This window comes from Staurois parvus, unplaced genomic scaffold, assembly GCF_062004578.1.
Source record: "Staurois parvus isolate SC_StPar_1 unplaced genomic scaffold, SC_StPar_1.0 ptg000327l, whole genome shotgun sequence".
Classification (NCBI taxonomy): Eukaryota; Metazoa; Chordata; class Amphibia; order Anura; family Ranidae; genus Staurois; species Staurois parvus.
This window is the reverse complement of record NW_028318123.1, coordinates 7,080,179-7,102,052: the sequence shown is the minus strand read 5'-3', so window position 1 is coordinate 7,102,052 and position 21,874 is coordinate 7,080,179. Positions and strand designations below refer to the sequence as shown.

General features: G+C 42.9%; 1 protein-coding gene across 2 annotated transcripts in view; it reads left to right on the top strand.

Moving 5' to 3' along the window:
- The first annotated feature begins 11,885 nt into the window (after window positions 1-11,885).
- RPS6KA3 (ribosomal protein S6 kinase A3) overlaps window positions 11,886-21,874 on the top strand; it is a 225,680-nt gene continuing 215,691 nt past the window's right edge. For both annotated transcript variants that reach the window (XM_089683932.1, XM_089683931.1), the window contains exon 1: window positions 11,886-12,198. In XM_089683932.1, coding sequence (XP_089540058.1) covers window positions 12,136-12,198 — 63 coding nt within the window. In that variant the 5' untranslated portion in view covers window positions 11,886-12,135. The remainder of the gene's footprint in view (window positions 12,199-21,874) is intronic.

Genomic DNA, 21,874 nt, shown 5'->3' with positions numbered 1-21,874 from the left:
GCTCAGCACGACAGCAGGTGAATAAGGTTGTGCTGACTTACAAAGTCTGGTGAACACACGGTGCATAAATCCAAAAACAGAAAAACAAATAAAAACAGAAAATAAAGCCTTGCCTAACTACAAACACAGGTTTCCTATCTAGCTGTCTGAATACAGCCTACCGCTGCACAGACACAGGGTGTTCACACAGTCCAAGATCACACAGATTATTTCTCACCACAGGATGGTTTGGTTGCTTCCCAGTCTGCCCTGCACAGCCAACTGGTTCCAGGTTGGAGCATTCTCTCCATGCAGCCTGGGAGTTTTATAGAGCCCAGAGCCCTTAACTCACTGTACCTGAACTCATTAAATCATCAGTGAGCTAGACAGGCTCACTACACAGCACCAAAGGAGAAATAGTTAGTGTATAACATGAACCTGGGACAAATATACCTTCCATCCTGGACACATCCCTTAGTTCTACCTCACCTCCTGTCACAGTACATACAGACACATGACGGCCATTGATGTGCAAACATTATCCAGTTTAGCTCTACCCTATAGCAGAAGTACTGCTACAGGGCAGGCTCCCTGCGCAAAATCACATATATATATGTGATTCGTCCTCCCACCATGATCATGGGCCGGGAGCGTGCCGACCCAGAGGAGCCATGATTTGGTGCCCGACCGATCAATCAGCAGATTCAGGCCAGTGATATTCGGCCTGAATCTGCTGATTGATCCCTGCCCCATCACAGATCTTCCCGTACCTGTGTTTACATTTACACAGGTACAGGAACTTATACAATCTTCTCTCTCTGAGCACATTCTGTTCCAGAGAGAGAAAAAAGCAGCACACTTTTGCAGTAAAATCACTGATAGGTCACGTTTAACCCCCTGATCGCCCCTCAGGAAACCCCTTCGCTACCCTGTCTCCTGTGTCATTAGTACAGTGTACAGAATTTTTTACTGATCACTGTATTAGTGTCACTTTCGACTTCAGATAGCGTTAATGTCCCTCCCAGATACTGTCAGATTGCCCGTCACTACATCAGTCATCACATTTAACCCCTTGATTGTCAGGAACATGCTCACATACACAATAAACCTCCATTGCTGGCATAGTGTCTGAACGGATTAATATCTTTGATCAGATCAGAACTATACCAGCATTCAGAATAGTATAGTGTCCCCAAAAAGCAACGTTAGCAGGATTTGCCCCACCAACTGCCAGCACCTGCTTTTAGCCCCTACGATTACGCCCCCACCCTCTCTCCCAGCAAGTGCAGCATCAGTAGATCACTGTCACATTGCACACAAAACCTCAGGCCTGATCTCTGATAGCACTTGCAGCTAAATTTTTTCATAGCGGTTCAATCAGTCCTTGGCAGCCAGGTGCTCTTTTTCCCATGAGTCGCACTAGGTACCTATGAATTTAGTGTCCAAAATATCCAACGAAAAGTACTCTAGTGAAAAAGCCTACAGGATTCTGAGCATGTCAGATGAGAGGGAAGAGGAAGCCTCATTGACAGAATCATGCTCAGAATACAAACCTGTAGACAGCAGCGGCACCCTGACAGATAGCTCAGACAATGGAGTAGAGGTCCCTGCTAAAATCAAATGTACCCGACCCTGTTCCCAGGTTACTGAGATGGTACAAATGCATGAAGATTCTCATATGCAGCAGAGTGCCTGTACTGGTGCCGCTCAAACTTTTGCAGAACTGTCGAGCACCAGTGGCCTAGTACATCCCGGTCTTATACATACCAGCACTGTAGTATCACTTGCTGATGTGGTGAGTAGCATACGTGCAGTACAAGCTGGTGAAGTGGCTAGCACAAGTAGTGTCCCCCAGCCACCAAGAATTCACACACAGGCCCGTAGAGCCCATAGTGTCCTTCCAGATGTGCTTGCAAATCCTGATTGGCAGTCCACAAATTCTGCAGCACCCGTGCTTCCCCCATTCACTGCCCAACCCGGAATTCAGGTGGAAACAGCAAATTTAACTACTCCCTTTAATTTTTTGGAGCTGTTTTTCACAGAAGATCTGTATGCATTGATTTCAGGCAGTCCTGAAATACTGACTGCCAATCTAATTTCCTGAGGCCCAAAAATGTCAGGACAGTACATATACCCCCCAAATAACCAATTTTTGTAAAGTAGACAGTCCAAGGTATTTAATAAGAGGCATAGCGAGTTTTTTGAAGTCATAATTTTTTGGAAAGTGAAGAAATGTAAAAAGATTTTCACCATTTTTTTTTTTTTTTGTATACCATCACTAGTGCAGTAGAGCGTTATCATACAACTGGTGTGGTGGTGATCAGGGACACTGGTGACAGTATGAAAAAAAAATATTTTTCAATTTCTCTAATTTTTAAAAAAAAATTTTTAAAGATTTTTTCTTTCATAATACATTGTGACCAGAATAGTGTAATGTTACCATAGTAACACTGTGCTACTTTGGGGAAGGGATCAGGATTTTTTTGCTATAAGCAAGCATTTAACTGAATGTTGTGATTAGCCGTGATTGGCCACGGCTAATCACATGACACAGATGGGCTGTAATTGGCCCAGTCTGTACATGTGATCACTGTGACCAATCATAGCTAGTGACACAATTGTATACAATTGTCATGTGACCTGCTGTGTGACCTGCTGGCAAAGGGCTGGTACACAGTTCTGTCATCAGCTGTGTCCATGGTACACAGCCAGTGACAGATCTGGCCACGGCGTGGCCAAGCAGGCCGACAAGATCAACAAGAGTCCTGCTCGGCCATCATTCTGCTATTGGCCGGGTGGGAATAGGTTAATAGCATGGGATTTGTGTTACAGGCCCTCAGCATAAGTATGACATTGCTTCTAGTATTTGTAATTTGCCAAGGAAAATGCCTCTACAGCAACAAGAGCCAAAAATAAGAGGAAATCTCTGCGGTACAAAATATCACAATAGAAGGGTCTACTGTATGAAAAGAATTAGTCATTAGACCCTACACTTTCAGGCATGTCTCCAATTCTCATGACTATATCCGCCTAGTTCAGGGGTTCTTAACCTGGGATCCATGAACCCCTAAGTGGTCCATGGATGGGTTTCAGGGGGTCGGTGAGGGTCAGATAAAAAATAATATTTACATTCAATATACAGCTCTCCCCATGGTCCCAATCAATGGTTTCCCATTGAAAAAAAGGAAAGAAAATGCACTCTGCCACTGCTTTAGTGCCAACTGTTAAATGTCTCTTAACTTGTTGTTGGCCCATGTTTACCATTCAAATTTGTATGATCATTCTCTGCACAACCGCCATCTTTTGAAATTCCATAATAACATTTTCTAGTAGTAGTAGTAGTAGTAGTAGTAGTACTAGTAGTAGCAGTAGTTTTGAGCAGAATTAAAATAATTTTCTTAAATTTGCACAAGATGATTGTGTTCCATTTTTGTAATGAGTGGCCATTACTTTTTGCATGAAAAGGAGTGGTTTTTTTTGTTAAGATTGCTTATTTCATTTAAACATTTGTATGCCATATATGCATGAGGCAACCGAATTTCAATAACACAGAGTACATATATTCATTGCATGCAAAGTTGTATTCATTGTATTGGGGATCAATAAAAGGGTTGGGCTACCTTCATTTGGGTGGTGGCACTAGGTGACATTTTGTTTTGACACATTTTACCATGGTGGAAAAATGTTTATTTCTTGCATTTGCACTATTAGATTTTTTGTCTTTGGATTCATGTTATAGCACATTTAATTCATTATAATTTAGTAGTGTGTGTGTATATATATATATATATAGAGAGAGAGAGAGATGTATGTGTGTGAGTATATATATATATACAGTATATGTGTGTGTATGTGTGTATATATATATATATATATATATATATATATATATATATATATAGAAAGAGAGAGATATGTATGTGTGTGAGTATATATATACAGTATATGTGTGTGTGTATATATATATATATATATATATAAAAATCACGTTTTTTCATATGGATATTTTATATACGTCTCTGATATTTAATATGTCACAGATGTATATTTATTAATCTCCTCATTACTTTTTGAAAGTAAAGGTTTTAATTAGGGATGCACCGATACCATTTTATTCACAGCAAGTACTGATATTTCTTTGTAATACTTGCCGATACCAATTACGTATACCTGCCAGCAACTGTTTTATTTACACTTCAGCTGTCAGTAGGGAAACCTTGCTGACAGCTGAATGAGTGATTGGATGTTAAGTATGAAGCGGCCCTGCTCCCTAACCACTTTGGCTCTCACAGCTGTTCACCAGTTATAAACCAGAGAAATTTTTACATTTCTGATATGGATCTGTTTATTCGGTGATAAATTTGTCATTAGTGATGGACCGCACACCCCCCTGTTCGGTTCCCAATCGAACATTCAAACCTAACGATAAGATACCGCACAGCTACTAAAATACTGCATGAGTTATACTATTAAGTTATGTGGTATTTTAATAGTGAAAAGATTCTTTAATGTTTCAGCTGTCAGCGGGGTTCCCCTCTGACAGCTGAATATAAAAAGAATTGCCGGCAATTAAAAAGTTAAAAAAGGGGGTATCCCCCAAAATCCATGCCAGATCCATATCCAAGCATGCAGCCCAGCAGGTCATGAAAGGGGGGGACGAGCGAGCACCCCCATCCTGAACCATACCAAGCATCCTGGTCTTCCATAACACCTCAGCAGTGCCACAGGCTGATAGCTTCCATGCCACGCCGCATTGAGGCAGTAATTGCTGCAAAAGGGGCCCAAACCAAGTACTGAGTATATATGCATGCTTATACTTTTCAGAGGTCCGATATTTTTCTTCATACAATCCTTTTTTTATTGATTGCATGTAATATTCTCATTTTCTGAGATTGTAGATTTAGGGTTTTCATGAGCTGTAAGCCATAATCACAATTATGACAAATCATGGCTTGAACTATCTTGCTTTGCATGTAATGAGTCTATCTCATTTATTTGTTTCACCTTTTAAGTTGCATTACTGAAATAAATGAACTTTTGCATGATATTCTAATTTTTCAAGTTTCACCTGTATATTCCTGGAGCCGGATATGACATACCTCACCACAGCGATGTACAGTGGAAGTGGACCTGTTTAATGGACAAAAAAGGTAATATGCTTTAAAAAAAAAAAAAAAAAAAAAAAAAAGATTCCAAACATTACTGACACTGTGATCAGCAACAAGGGGGCACAACTTCAAAAATTGGGTGGAACTCCGCTTTAGGATAACAACGTAATACGTATATTGTTTTTATTAAAGATAAACAAGTGTATTGTCTTGCAACAATTTTTTTTTTTTCACAATCCTTAGACAAATAAATGAAACAAAACTAAGAAAAATGCAAATCTTTCTTTGAGCAGTATTGGTTTAAAAATAAATAGTGTTCTGTACATAAAAAGTGCACATTTGATTCTGTAATTTGTCTTGTTTAAAATGACACTAAAATTACAAAGCATTGAGAAGCTATATAGTTTTTAAAATAGAAAAAAAAATCAGCAGGAAAATAATAATTAAACAGAGAGGGAGAATAAGGAGTTAATTAGGGCTGAGTAGAGTGAATTAAGGGTTAATAAGGGGTTAAACAGAGTAACATTTAGTTAAAAAAACAAACAACCTTTTTTCTACTTGACAGGTTGCTTTTAACTGACTTCATCTGTAGATGAATAAACAGAAATATACAAAATGAAACAATGTTACTTTTTATCTGTTTGCAGCTGAGCAATGTTGTTGATAAACATATTCAGGTTGCTTTTTTTTTTTTTTTTTTGACAGCTCCAATTTCTTTTGTTTATACTTCAGCTGTCAGCAGGGGAACCCCGCTGACAGCTGAATGAGTCATTTGATACAGTACTTTGGGAACATCCAACTTCTTTTGCAATTACCTTTTGAGGCTTTCCCTCCTTATGGAGGGTGTCATTGATGGTTTTCTGCACAACTGTCAGGTCAGCAGTCTTTCCCATGATTGTGATTCCTATTGAACCAGACTGACAGACCATTTAAAGGCTCAGGAACCCTTTGCAGGTGTTATGGCTTAATTATCTGAATAAAATGACACTAAAATTATGATTCTGGTGCAAAGCATTGAGAAGCTATTTACAAATGAAATAAATTCTTTTTTTTTTTCAATTTTGCGCATTTTTCAATATGAAACGTGTAAATTTATGTTACAGGTGTAAAAATATTACAAAGCAAACAACAACAAAAAAAGTTTTAATCATTAATAGTTTTTAAGATAGAAAAAAAAAATCAGCAGGAAAATAATAATTAAAGAGAGGGAGAATAAGGAGTTAATTAGGCTGAGTAGAGTAAATTGAGGGTTAATAAGGGGTTAAGCAGAGGAACATTTAGTAAAAAAAACAAACAACCTTTTTTCTACTTGACAGGTTGCTTTTAACTGACTTCATCTGTAGATGAATAAACAGAAATATACAAAATGAAACAATGTTACTTTTTATCTGTTTGCAGCTGAGCAATGTTGTTGATAAACATATTAAGGTTGCTTTTTTTTTTTTTTTTTGACAGCTCCAATTTATTTTGTTTACACTTCAGCTGACAGCTGAATGAGTCATTGGTTGTTAAGGACATGGCTACCGTGCTCCTTAACAACTAGTTATTGCCAGCTTTTTTTTGCTTTTCCGGCTTTTTTTGTTTACATTTCAGCTGCAAGTGGGGGAATCCCGCTGACATCAGAAAGAACCGAGCCCGAAGGTATCAGTTTCAGATTTCGAAGCATTTGCAAGAGTACCGACACTCATGCAAATACTTAGTATCGGCACCGAAATACTCATGCAAATGCTTAGTATCGGTGCAACCCTAGTTTTAATTGCTATCCTTGTGTCCACTGGGATGATTCACCCTCTCTGTTGGGCTATCCACTTTCTCTGTGATGGAAAATGATGGGAAATCCAAAAAAATGAGTTGTCACTAGGGATGAGCTGGGGTTCAGTCCAGACTCAGAAGGAAGCTGTCAGTGCTGGTCCAATCAACTGTGGCCAGTCATTCCCACCCTGCAGCTGCACATACACAAAGGGGCAGGGATGCTAATAACAACTTGACCTAATATGTTCATATTGGCTCATTGTCATTTACCTAATGTGGCATGTGGCCATATTAAGTCAATGATGTCATGAGCATCCCTGCCCTTTTGTGTACGTGCAGCAGTTGAGTGGGATTGATCCAGCCACAGCTGATTGGACTGGTACTGACAACAGCAGACCCAAAGTCTTCCCTAGTTGTCACCAGAACTGCAATAAAGGGTATCATCAGGGCCGGTACTAGACTATTTTGTGCCCTAGGCATGACCAGCTACTTGTGCCCCCCCCCCCCCCCAAAAAAATAAATAAATAAATAAAAACAGTAGAAAATATTAAATCAACAAAATGTGAACCTGCTAAATTTCGTTTAATTTGCAAAACTAAGTGCCATAAGATGCCACCAGCACCAATATTAAAGACAAAATCAGTGTCACGGATGGACTGTATCTGTGGCTGGCAGTGGCAGAGTGACAGTTGCAGTGAGTGGAGGATGATGGATCCACACTCTGATAGATCCCAGGCTAGAATTCCCCAGGCAGTGGGCTGAGATAAAACACTATGACTGCAGGCAGCCCAGCCCACAGACACAGAGAACACCTGAACTCAGTGATCCCTCTCAGTGACAGATTCGACACAACACAGCACCACTGACACAGATCAGCAGGCCCAGCAGGCACTAGAAAAGCAGGCTGGGGGATTGGGATGATGTCATCACTCACAGACACTTTGCACATGTGATGGATGGACGGCAAAGTCACACTCATACACACATCAGAGTCAGACATTACCTTCCCCTTTGCCTCTGCTGATGAATGGGAAGAGAGGGGCTGAAACTCCACAGTGATCATCAGTAGCCACCAGCTGGCTTGCAGTAAGGGACTGAGTCTGAGAGGAACACTGGAAGGCGCGGCAGCTCAACTCCTACATTGGCCCCAGACACCTGGCATCTTCCTCTGTCCTTTCTTCCTCCCCTCTGCCACCCCTCCCCTAAGCTAGAGGATCATTCATGACGTGGCATTGTCCCACAAAGAGGGAGTGCTAGCCTGTGCTGCGACCAGGCGCCCCTAGGTGGCAGAGCACCCTAGGTGACTGCCTAGTTTGCCTAGTGGATGCACCGGCCCTGGGTATCATGTTACACAGGCGTTGACTGTTTGCCTTAAAAGCGAAACTAAACCTTTTTATGCTCCTATGGAAGCTACTATCTTAGCCTCTGTTTGATCTGCAACTGCCACGACGGTCCTTTACATTTGATCGGTTATCACACCAGCCATTTGATGGTTTGACAGTTTGACTGAGAGCACAAGCAACTGTGACAGTAAGCAATCCCAGAATGGCAGGAATGTAAAATTTTTTAAACTGTTAAATCAACAAGTTTAGTTCTGCTTTAATAATTTTGTCTCTGCCTCACTCTGTAGCTAGGGGATGTGCTGTGTAGCTAGTCCCCCCCTCTTCTTCATGCTTTGGCCTCCATTTACCACATGTACTGTATTCTGCTGGAGCTAGACACACTATAGGGTGGATTTACTAAAACTGGTGTACTCAGAATCTGGTGCAGCTGTGTATGGTAGCCAATGTTCTTCTAAGCTCAGCTTGTTCAATTAGGCATTGGCAATAAAACCTGGAAGCTGATTTTTTTTATGCAGAGCTGCACCAGATTTTAAACTCTCCAGTTTTAATAAATAAACCCCTATGATTTTTTGACCTAACTGATGTTCATTTGTGAAGATCTGCACAATTTTTGAGTAAAGCTTTCTACAATCTGCAAGATGTCATTTGAATTGACTCCCTATCTGCCAATTTACCGAGACTGTAAGTTAAAGCTATTTCACCACAACTGGATCAGTTAATAGAGATCACACTTTCAGCCCTTAAATTGGAGAGACAGAACAGGGGAGACATCTTCCAATGATGGTAAGCGTTTAGGAAGGGATTGACCTCATTTTGGAGTGATTCACTTTTTGATATCTGCAGGACAGGTAGTGAAGATCATTCTTCCCAATAGGACACATTCTCTACTTAATACAAAGCTAAACACAATTATTTTTACTTTGAAAATGCTTTTAAGGCATATTTCATGTTTACAAAAAAACTATGCCTATGCAGATAGGAGTCACCTGTAAATTAAAACAGACTGTGCAGCTTTGACCAAAATTGAATAATGCCGTTATAGGTGTAGGCCATTTACGTACCTCATGAAGCCTGATTGGAAAATCCCAATGGTTGCATCTCCCTATCCTGCCTTGTTGCTGGGATGTTGCTAAGACAGGCCCAGCTATTCCTTCTCACCTTTACCTTCACCGGAGGGAGCTTTTTCTTTGATTCAGACCCCCTTGTGCTCTTTCTCTCCTCTGATGCAGTAGCTCTGAGCTCAGTGTTTGAGAGCTCACTCCTGTGATGGTGAATAGCAAGAGCTAGGCCTCTCTTAGCAACATTTTTAGCAATGTCCTAGGAGTTTTCCAGTCAGGTTTTATGAGGTACAAACAATAAATGGCCTATACCTATGGCAAGGGCAAACCTCCTCACATGCGCTTTTTCTCCCTGGATGTATTAGCTCTGAGTTCGGTGCTTAGAGTCCAGCGCTGTGGTGGTAAACAGTAACAGCTGGGCCTCTCTTAACAACTTCCTGGGAGTTTTCCAGTCAGGCTTCATGAGGTATATCGATTGTCCACACCTATAACAAGGGCATTATTCAAGCTACACCATTTCTTTTTATTTAAAGACACCCCTTATCTGCATAGGCAGTTTTTCTGTAAAGGTGAACTACCCCTTTAAAGTGCATGTAACCCCTTACATATATCCAGTAAAGTGACTGGCCTCAGGTGATACACAGAGATCAAACAAATCCTCCTACATAAGTTGTACCTGTCTATGTGCAGTTTTCTCTTTTCTACATCTGCTCAAAGTGCAGAAATTATAAAGCTTGACTGCGATTTCAGAAAAAGGGGGAGAGCAAAAACTACACAGTGGGAGGGTGAACACAGGAGACACTGTGAGGGGGGGCTTAGGAGACACTGTGGGAGGGGGGAAACAGGAGACTCTGTGGGAGGGGAGCTTAGGAGACTCTGTGGTGGGGGGGCTTAGGAGACACTGTGGGAGGGGGGAAACAGGAGACTCTGTGGGAGGGGAGCTTAGGAGACTCTGTGGGGGGGGGCTTAGGAGACACTGTGGGAGGGGGGACACAGGAGACTCTGTGGAAGGGGAGCTTAGGAGACTCTGTGGGGGGGCTTAGGAGACACTGTGGGAGGGGGGACACTGGAGACTCTGTGGGAGGGGAGCTTAGGAGACTCTGTGGGGGGGCTTAAGAGACACTGTGGGGGGGTTTAGGAGACACTGTGGGAGGGGGGGACAGAGTAAACTACAGTGGGGGGGATTTTGATAAGAAAAGGACAGGGGACACTGCTTTGGGGATGGAGAGGCAGAGGACACTATCTGGGGGGCAGAGAAACACTGCTATAGGGCAGGGTAGAGGACACTACACAAGGGGGGTGGTGATGTGAAGGGGGGCAGAGGACACTGGTTGGGGGGGGGGTACAGGACACTACTAGGGGGGAAGGGGGCAGAGGACTCGACAGTGGGGGGGGGGGGTGTGAAGGGGGCAGAGGACAATGCTTTGGGGGGTACAGGACACTACTGTGGGGGTAGGGGGCAAAGGACACTACAGTTGGGGAGTGATGAAAAGGGGGCAGAGAACACTGCATTGGGGGTACAGGACACTATAGTGGGGGCTGATGTAAAGGGGGACAGAGGACACTACTGTGGGGAGGCTGATGTTTTTTTAAGGGTGCCACCTAGACACCCCCAGGGGATCTTTGCTTTCCTTCATGTTGTCCAGGTAGCCCTTAACCTCTTAAAGGTTGCCTACTCCTGCTATAGAGGGATATACTTTGTTCATATTTTATGTCTGAGGTTTACAATCACTTTATCTTTAGTCCTTCTAGGTTTCTCCTTGTAATAAGGCCACTTTCATACACTGTATTTATTTTATAATATTTGGAATGTCCCTCTTATTAGTCTATCATGAATGCTGCTGCCAAGATCTTACCAACCACTCAGTGTCTACCACCCCTCTCTGCCAATCCCTCCACTGGCTTCCGATTGCCCAGTGAATTAAATTCAAGCTACATCACCAATCTTATCTCCAAGTATCACCCAGACCGTCCTCTCTGCTCCTCTCATGACCTCCTGCTCTCAAGCTCCCTTGTCTTCTCCCATGCTCATCTCCAGGACTTTGCGAGAGCCTCTCCCATCTTCTGGAACTCCCTACCTCCATCTGTATGGCTATCCTCTACTCTGGCTGCCGGAAAAATCTCTCCAGGGAAGCCTTTCACGCCTCCAAAGACCTTTATCACTTCCATCAGCTCATTCCCCACAGTTACTGTATAACCTTTTGTACCACTTGGTCCATCCTATTAGATTGTAAGCTCTTACGTGTAGGGCCCTCTTAATCCTCGTTTTGATTTGTAGCTGTACTGTCCCTTTATATCGTAAAGCGCTGCACAAACTGTTGGCGCTATCTTATCCCTGTATTATAATTGTAATAATATAAACTGTCTCTCCTCTTTTGACTAGTAAAAAGACTTCTTTCAAAGCCATCCACAGACAAAGCCAATGTGTAAAGGTATGCAGGAGAATTTGTGAAGTCATGCATGACTGAGAAAACTTGATTTGTACGCTGCAGAAAAAAAAAATTAAGTCCCTCCTTTGCCTCTACCAAGATGGCTGATTTGACGTAAGCCGTCCCCTCCCCACAGACCAGGTCCCGCCCCTCAGCTTCCCTTGCAGTCACCTGTTGCCCCAGACAGTAGGCGGTGAAGAGTGCCGCCCCCTAGACGTGACGTCGGGAAGTCAGCGGCAGGTACTGTTCGGGACGCCATGTTGTGAGAGGAAGTGGAGAGCAGAGAGTGTGACTAGTGTGTGGGGAGAGGAGCTGTACGCTGGAGCGGCACGCATTCGCCAGCTATTGGACGACAGACAACAGCAGCGGCTCCTCCGCCAGCAGAGCGGCCGGACAGACCAGGGAGTTCGCTCTGTTCGCCGCTCCCCCGGGACTTGTGCGGGAACCCGCTCGCTCGGCGGGGAAGATGCCGCTGGCGCAGCTGGCAGACCCGTGGCAGAAACTGCCGGTGAAGAAAGTGGAGAGCGAGGTGAGCCAGCCGGGAGGAGAAGCGGGCATGTAGCCTCATGTCCGGGGGGAGCCTGCCAGGAAGTCGAGGGGGAGGGAACCCGTTCAGTGCCGGGCTGGAGGCAACTTTGTATCCGGAGTGCGAGGAGCCTGGCTGACTATATATGGAGGAGAGGAGCGGGCAGGTGACAGGAGTTCACACACTGACAGCACTGGGCACGGCCCGCTCTTCCCTCAATGACCCCATACACAGAGCACCGCCCGCACTGTTCCGGGGGTCGTAAACAGTTACAATGGGGCTCTTCATACTTTACTCCATCTCCTGCAGCCTCTTTGCAGCCACGTCTGTCTCTTTGTATATTCTACAACTAGGACTGTATGGCTTTCATCCTTGCGCTGCTGATCTCCTGCAGATGCTTTGCAGCCACATCTGTCATCTACAGTGATGACCACATGGCTTTCACCTTGTTCATCCCTGTGCTGCTCACCTTTGCAGCCAGCCCCAGCTTTATACATAATCTACAGCAGTGGTGGGCAACTTTCTTGATATGGGGAGGGGGGAGCCTCAAATGTGCTGCCCCCCCAATACCAACAAGGTGTCACCCATAAAATGTAGTGAGTAGTCCTTATAGATGGCAAACAGGCAACAGGATATAGTCAAAGACTGGGGGCATGATTTAGGGCAGTCCATTGACCATGCGATTTCCTCGCTCGGTCACTGTAGATGGGGCAATCCTTCCTGTGGAGCTGTTGTGTTCTCCCAGTGGAGGGGGGATGGCAGGGAGCTGATCCTTGCCGGGAGAACACAGTCATTGTTGCTAGCGACTGTAGCCGGTGGCAGTAATCACTTGAAAAATCTGACAAGCTGGTTGTACCCAAGTCATGCAACAATGGAATTTGGTACAATCAGCCTGCCCATTGATGGTTCAGATCTTGGATGGTCCCTGCTGAACCAGCCGAGAGATCATTAGAGACTGTGGAGATGGCAGACATGATACTAGAGATAGTCAGAGACTGCAGATGTGCTGTAGGAGACTGTCAAGGCATATTACATGAGCTAGAAATCACTGATATAGCAAGACAGTAGGTAAACACAGATCAGTGTCTGCAGGAGCCCTGAGGACCACACAAGAGGTGCCAACGGGCCACACGGGATATTATGGGCATGATATGAAATGGTCAGGGATATAATAAGGGGATGGTCAAAGATTGCAGATGTGATGCAAGAGACGGTCGGAGATTGCAGACATGCTGCAGGAGACAGTCAGAGACTGTGATCATGTTATTGGAGTAGCTGAGGACATGCTTCAGGGGACAGTATTAAACTGGAGACATATTACATGAGGCTGCTAGAAATCACTGCTATTACAGGGCAGTAGAGAAGCACAGATCAGTGTATGCAGGAGCCCTGAGGGCTGCATAAAAAGTGCTAAAGGATTGCAGGTTGGGCACCAGAGATCTAGTCAAAGTCTATGTGCTCATGACATGCAATGGTCAAGGACTGTGGATATAATGCAGAAGATGGTCAAAGATTGTGGCCATGCAAGACTGAATATGTTATAGGAGTAGCTGGAGACTGGGGATATGCGTCAGGAGACAGTCATAGACTGGAGGCATGTTACATGAGACTGCTAGAATCGCTGCTATAACAGGGCAGTAGAGAAGCACAGATCAGTGTCTGCAAGGGTCCTGAGGGCTGCATAAAAAGTCCCAAAGAACCGCAGGTTGTACACAAGGGATCTACAGAGATGAAAGCATGGCATTTTATTTATTACAGGTATTTATACAGTGCTGACAATTTACCAATCACTTTACATACAATGATCAGCCATAACAATGAACTACTCATAACCTGTCGAGGCATGGATGCCACTAGACCTCTGAGGGTATGCTGTGGTACCTGGCACAAAGCCATCAGTAGTAGATCCTTTAAGCCCTGTAAGTTGTGTTGTTGGGCACAGATGCCCGATTGGCTTGAGATCTGGAGAACTTGGAGACCAAGTCAACACCTCAAACATGTAATTGTGTTCTCCAAACCATTCTTGAATCATTTTTGCATTGTGGCAGTGTGCATTATCCTGGTGAAAGAGGCCACTGCCACTAGGGAGTACCGTTTCTATGAAGGGGTGTACTTGGTCAGCAACAATGTTTAGGTAGGTGGTACATCCACATGAATGGCAGGACTAAGGTTTCCCAGCAGAACATTGTCCAAAGCACCATACTGCCTCTGGCAGCTTGCCTTCTTCTCATACTGCATCCTGGTGCCATCTCTTCCCTAGATAAGTGATGCACATGCTGCCGGGCATCAACATGATGTAAAAGAAAACCTGATTCATCAGACCAGGCCAGCTGCTTCCTTTGCTCCGTGGTCCAGTCCTGATGCTCACGTGCCCATTGCAGGCACATTTGATTATGGACATGGGTCTTGAATGGTCTGTGGCTTCGCAGTGCTATACACATTAAACTGCGATGCTCTTTTTTTTTTTTGCTTTCAGCACATCGACCTCAGGAACAACATGTTCACTTGCTACCTCATCTATCCCACTGAATTTCAGGTGCTGTTGCAAAAAAATAATCAACCTGTCAGTGGTCATAAAGTTATGGCTGATTGTGTATGTATAATCTACAGTGAAGACTGCATGGAATTTTTTATGGCATTCACCTTGTTCATCCTTGTGTTGCTTATCACTGCTGCTTATCTCCTGCAGCCTGTTTGCAGTCGCTCACGTCTAATGCACAATCTGCAGTGATGAAAGCATAGCATTTTATTTGTTACAGGAGCAAGCATTTTACGTCTCCTAGATTTGGAAGGAGGTGGATACATACACAGGCACCACGTCCTATAAATACTATATGTAAGTATTTGAAAGAACACACTTTAATGCTGCCCAAGGATCCACTGACTGTTAAAATTATACAAAATGTATTTATACTACAGATAAAAACAGAACATACTGGTATTAGTTTAAGAAATGCCCATAGATTTTTCTTTTCTACAGGGGTGTTTATAACTCCCTCATAGAACTATGCCCACTTTCTATCCAACATTGTATGTATACCTACATGTATCTAGTGGATCCTTGGGTACTATTAAAGGCGTTTCTTACACATACTTACATCTGACAATTCATGCAGCACTTCACATATACTGTACAATGACATCAGTCCCTGCCCCCAAGGAGCTTACAATCTAATGTCCAGATCTTGCATGCATACACCTACTAGGGACAATTCACCTACCAGCATGTCTTTTTGGAGTACGGGAGGAAATCCATACCAGCACTGGGAGGACATGCAAACTCCATGCAGATGGCAACTTGACTGGGATTCTCAGGACATTCACCTTGTTCATTCTTTCTTGTATTTCACTGCTGCTAATTCCTTTGTAGCTTCTTCTTGCCTATATGTATGAACTCCAGTGAGGGAGGGTTACTTGAAGGTGACAGCAGTGGCCTAAGGCTGCATAATATGTGTGGAAACAACCAATTTTATTCTCCATTGTAAGCCCATGTGACAGAGTGACAACGCAGAAGCAGAGTTGGGTGGTGGGAAAGTAGCGTTGTCAGTTTAGAGAGACTTTTTGACAGGGTTTTTTTTTTATGAAAACTGCAGATTTTGCAAACCGTTTTGATTAACTTTTGAATTGACATTAATATTTTTTCAAGTGTCCATGCCTTGTAGTTATAGTCGCCATCCTTCCAATTGACATTAAAGTATATTGGTAGGTATGTACCTGGGGTATCACGTTGAACGCAATGATACTTTTTTGTAGTATAGTGTCACGTGCTTTGTCTATAAAATATTGTTGAGTTAAAACTATCAATAGGGCCTGTGATCTGGTCATTTGATAGGAATAGATCTTTGCTGTAATGGGCGATTGGAACAATTGAGGTGTATTGTCTTTGTTCAGCAGCAAGAATTACAGTAAATAATTTAAACACGCGCAGTTTATAAATGAATTATGATGAGCTGAACTATAAGTACATCTTTATTCTGTATGGAATACAACATTGGTGTAGTTTACTGTAGGTGACATGATGATGAGAGAAGCTGGATGGCGTCCTAAGTACATCTTTTTGTATGCAGTACAGCATTGATGTAGGTATTGGAAGTGACATGACGAGGGAAGAGGCTGGACTTTATTCGAAGTACGTCTTCTGTATGGGATTCAGCATTGGTGTAGTTTACTGTAGGTGACATGATGAGAGAAGCTGGACTTCATTCTAAGTACGTCTTCTGTATGGAATACGGCATTGATGTGGTTACTGGAAGTGACATTGTCCTAAAATGAATCGGTCCAATGTAAAATGAAATCAGCAAGTTTTGGCTTTTTGGCAATATTGAATTTCTACTCTCATCAAATAACTGGATGATAGCTACAAACGCATTCCAGCATTTCTAATAACTGACCTTTACTTGAACACCTCATTTACCCATATTAGCTTATCGTTCTACCTTTGTGTTCTTGGGGTGTTTTGTTTTTTGTTTTTTTTAATTGGAGCGCTAGAAATTCCACTGATCTCACTGTATGCTTTTGACAGATGTTCCATGTGAGAGTCTGTCCTTTGCTTTACTGGGATTCCTTTGTTCTGGGGACATGCCCTGCTAGATTTATTTTGCTTTGCCCCCAGTTTAGATGTCCTTTTCACCCTTTTAAACCTGTCTGAGTAATTGGGCATTAGGAAGCTGTGGAGGAGTGCCAGAAAGCAAATTCGCTGCTGCTGTCATTTCAGTCCTGCTCATCTGTAACCTGACTACCATTATAGCATTCATCGCCCCTAAAACAAGGCAGTCTGGCAGAAAGAGGCAGTGGATTATTTATGAGGTTGGAGACCTCTAGACTCATGCATTTCACTTCTCATGTTTAGAGTAGATATGTCATCACAGTGAGGTATTTGGCTTCTTGTTCTCATCCTTTTTTTTTTCTCTCCCTCTGAATAGGATGTGGAATCCTTTGTATTAACAGTTCTGAATAAAATAACTCACAGTGCCTATGTATGATTTGGTATGTGAACGTTATTTGCTGATGCTTTCCTATGTCAGTAGGGTGTGGTGTGGGGTAGTTTAGTTGTGACATCGTACTGTTACTCAGTTTCTCCTCTGACCTTCTGATCTTGCTACATCATCCGTGGGTGGTGATGAATGTACGGGAATAGATGGAGATAGTTCAGGATCTTCATAGCACCCTGGTGGTGCATGCTGGCATAATTCTATCATGCAGTATCTCTGGTTAATGAATCAGTCGCTTAGAGGAAAACTTCTCCAAAATTGTAATGTGTGGCTTATTTAACTTCTTATTGAGTATTGCTGATTTTATCACATTTACCAGCGCAATTCCTTTTTTAAATATTAAATGATTAAGTGCTTGTTCACACCACAGTGCAAACATTATGGCATGTGTACTGAGATGTACTAAAGTACATTATTGTAGCGTTTTGATTTCTCATGCATTTGCAGCGGGGTGGGAAAAATTTCTTTTTTTACTTTAAATCAGATTTTTATTTTTATCAAATTTTAATAAAATGCTTTTGGAATAAAAAGCTGTCTAAAGATCGTTTTCTATTTAAGATACATTGTTTCAGTTTATTCAGCATGAAATGTTGCTTAGTTATGTAGCATGAGGCTGTATATTCTGCAATATTTACATTTTTGGTAAACTCATTCAATGAATTCAAGCTTTGCCAGCTGAGATAACATGTACTGCATTGATGCATTCACACAATTTCACAGTAACCATGAGAAAAAAACATGAAATAAAAGAATTTGAGTAGTTCTCCAACTACGTGTGATTAACCTATTAACCTAAAATCGGTTCTGATATCGCTGTTTTACTAACCTGACAGCTTATTCTAAAAAGGAAGCCTTCATTTGGTTTGCAAATATTGAAAGACTCTAACTACCAGCAAGAATGAGTCTGATTCCTTACATTTAAAGAGCACCTGTAATTTTAGCTTGCATCCACTCACCTGCTGCCGCCATGTCCCTCACCTTGTTGTGTCACTGCCGCATCACCAGCTGTCCCATTAAAGTGAATGGGACTGTCGGTGAGTCAACAGTGGGTCAAAGGAGGATCTGCTTTTTAAAAATTATGATTTAAATCGAGCCTTTTTACTAGTCATTTAAATCAAATCCCTGATTTGCAGTGCGGTTACTTGTGGTTTGAGTGCATTTTTGTGGAGCCGCTTTGTCTTGCAGAGTGTCTTTTGCTTATTTCCAGTGACATTGCTTCCTTCCATGGTTACTGATTGAGTGTAGTGTAGAAAAACAAGATGGAAGCAGGAAGAGGAAACACTTTTTTTTTTCTTCTTTTTGTTAAACTTTGTGTTGCTGTGGGATACACCAGTTACTGCCAATGTTATTTCCCTTAAATGAAAAGTACAGTGAAAGCTCGTTTGGCTGTACAGTAATACTTTAGCTTACAAATTTAATTCGTTCTGCAGGACTTTTCGTATAGCGAAAAATTCTTAAACCGAAATGCCAAGTCATGCGGTATTTTAGTAGTGACAACCAGTGGGGTTCCCCACTGAGAGCTAAATGTAAAAAATTGCCGGCAATTAAAAAAATTAAAAAAAGTTGTGGGGTCCCCCCTCCCATCCATACCATGCCACATGCCCTCAACATGGGGTGGGGTACTTTGGGGCAGGGGGGCTCCCCCCCCCAAACACCATGTCCCCATGTTGATGAGGACAAAGGCCTCTTCCCCACATCCCTGGCCGGTGGTTGGGGGGGTCTGTGGGCAGGGGGCTTATCGGAAACTGGAAGCCCCCTTTAACAAGGGGGACCCCAGATCCCACCCCCCCATGTGAATGAGTATGGAGTACACGGTACTACTACTCATTCACAAAAAACAAAAAGTGTAGTGTGAAAAAAGACAGGACACGGTGTTTGACAAGTCCTTTATTAAAACAAAAACGAAAAGAATGTCCTCCGCAGTAGATCCAACGTCAATCACAATGCACGGCGTTGCCGACCCAAAAAAAGAATAAAAAAAAAAGGTTCCGTTTCCGACAATGGCTTCCAGCCTTCTGCCTGCTCCGTTGGTTTGACAGTTCTTAAATATGTAAGGGGCAGGGCCACCTGGGGACATCACGCATGTGACCCCACCCTATGTGACATCAATGTATACGGCATGTGGCCTGGTATAATTCAGGAGGGGGGGCGCTCGCTCACCCCCCCCCCTTTCCTGACCTGCCGGGCTGCATGCTCGGATAAGGGTCTGGTATGGATTTTCTTTTAGTTTATTTCCCTGAGTTAAGAGAAACAATGTTTTCTTTTAGTTTCTTAAAAGAAACAAAGTTTCCGTTAACTTCAGGGAAAGTGACAGCTAATTCTGTGAGCTATAGTGAGGGAAAAAAAAGCCGACAATTGCATTTAAAAATCAGCACTGACATATACTTCATATTGTGAAAAAAAATTGTAAACTGAGGCATTATTTTTAATGGATTTTTGTTCGTAAACTGAAAATTACATTAACCAAGGCGTTTGTAAACCAAGATATTACTGTACTTCTGTGGATGACAGGAGTGCAGTTCGTTCTGCACTCGTGACCTTTTTCAGCCAACAGCAGGCTAAAGTACACTGTTGGCTGACGTCGCTCAGCTGGTCCAGGCTGGGGAAAGATCTCTACTTTAAAGTTGGAATGCACCCAGATCCCTGGACCGACACCTGGCTCAGCCTCTCGGCTATCTGCTGAGAGCATAAGCCAGCTGCTTCTGCCCACTCCACAGCCCAGAGCTCCAGTGAGCACAAGCGGAGCAGAGTTGGAGACAGTTCCTCTCTCTGCTCAGAGCAGAGGGAGAGAACTGAGCGATCATGGTGATTGATTGCTCAGTTCTCTCTTAGAACCAGTGGGGGGCAGATGCAGCATTGGATCAATGCTGCATCCGCCTAGGTAAGTATAATTAAAAAAACTAAAAAAAAAAAAATCCCAAACTTTTCTCAATGCTGCATTATGCCATGCTGCCTAAAGATTAATTCCAGGAAAAGAAATTCCAGGCACTGATTGTTTTAGTCTAGTGGTGAGGAAAGTGGAGATAGATATAGATGGATAGAGATAATCCTCCAATCTTACGATCGCAAGACCGGTACCTGCCTCCCACCCCCAACTGCATGAGAGATTTTTTTCAAGAATTTTCATGGAGCTCTGCTTTAAAGTGATACTAAAGGTTAATTTTTTTTTGCAAAATGACAAACATGTCTATGCTTACCTGTGACGAACGCGGCGTCAGACCCCTGACCTTCTCACCAAACTTTTGACCGAAGGACTAGCCAATCTAAAACCGCGATGTCACGTGCGTAACAGTGCCACACCCAGCTGCACCCTGCACAACGATTTTTCAGCTAATTGGACCACAATCGATGTACCGGCAGCCTGGGAGAGATTGTTACTGGGTCAGGTTAATTACGCAATTAACCCTTCACACTGCCACCACCTCCTTTTTGCACAGAGAAAGAGGAAACTCGGCAATCTCAGCAATAACACTAGGATGGTTGAGATAATTGTCTGTATAGCACTGTCACCGCAGACCGGTTATACAGAGGGTTAAACAAACACAGTAGCGCTCTTTTAGAGCCAGAAATTCGTAAATTGCATTAAGGGATTTAGAAACAGTTCAACACTTTCAGAAAGAAAGATTTATTACTAAAAGGTCAAAAGGGTGCAATAAAAATATTTACAGAAAAAAGATGTAACCAATATATATATATATATATATATATATATATATATATATATATATATATATATATATATATATATATATAAATATACAGAGAACAACAGCACAGCAAAGAGGTAACAGGAGGTTAAAGGGTTAAAGTACTTGCCAATCAGCCTTGGGTTTGCAGATCAAGTTTCAAAGCAAAAGGGCACGTCTCCCAGGTTGGCTCTGATGTTAAAAGGGAGAATTCTTCAACTAGGCTCTCTTAGGCCTGACCGCTCATTTTGTAGTTCCCCAGCAGTGGGTGTCTCTGATGTCAAGGACCAATGCCCCGTTTAGGGAGGGATCGTCTGGGCGGATACCTAAACTAGAGCCAAAATCTCTCATAGTTCATGTTTTGCTCATAACTTCCCTATGCACAAGTGACATTCCACCCGCGCGTAGATTATTATGCAGACACATCTGAGGAACGGTTACATATGAAATATGTAATACATATTTGAAGGGTTCAAGAGATGTAATTTTCTGCTGTCCTAGGTATTCCAGTCAGGGAGTGTGACCTATCAAACTGTTTGCCTTCTCGTGGCCAATCTGAAGATATACCTGGTTTTTATGTAAGTCTCTCATATTCCAAGATATGAGACATAGGGGAAAAAATGGTTTTTAAAAATGTTATCTAGTCTCTACTCCTCGGGCATGTCTTTGAACTCAGGGGAAGGCTTGGGTTATCTTGTTATGATGTGCTAGATTGCACAGTTTCTTGGGACAGCAAGGCCCTAGCTCCCTTGGGGGTTTTATAGCTCGGGGCTGTGCCCTGGCCAGCCTGTGACACTTCTAACACACAGGCCATATGTTACTGTGTATGAACAGAGAGGAAGGGGTAGAATGAGCCTTTGCCAAGATGGAGGTTGAAGCCAAAATGGTTGAACCGCATCCATCTCTGGGTGTACGCTTTCTTCAGCAAGACCGGTCCCTGCCCCCAACTGCATGAGAGATTTTTTCAAGAATTTTCATGGAGCTCTGCTTTAAAGTGATACT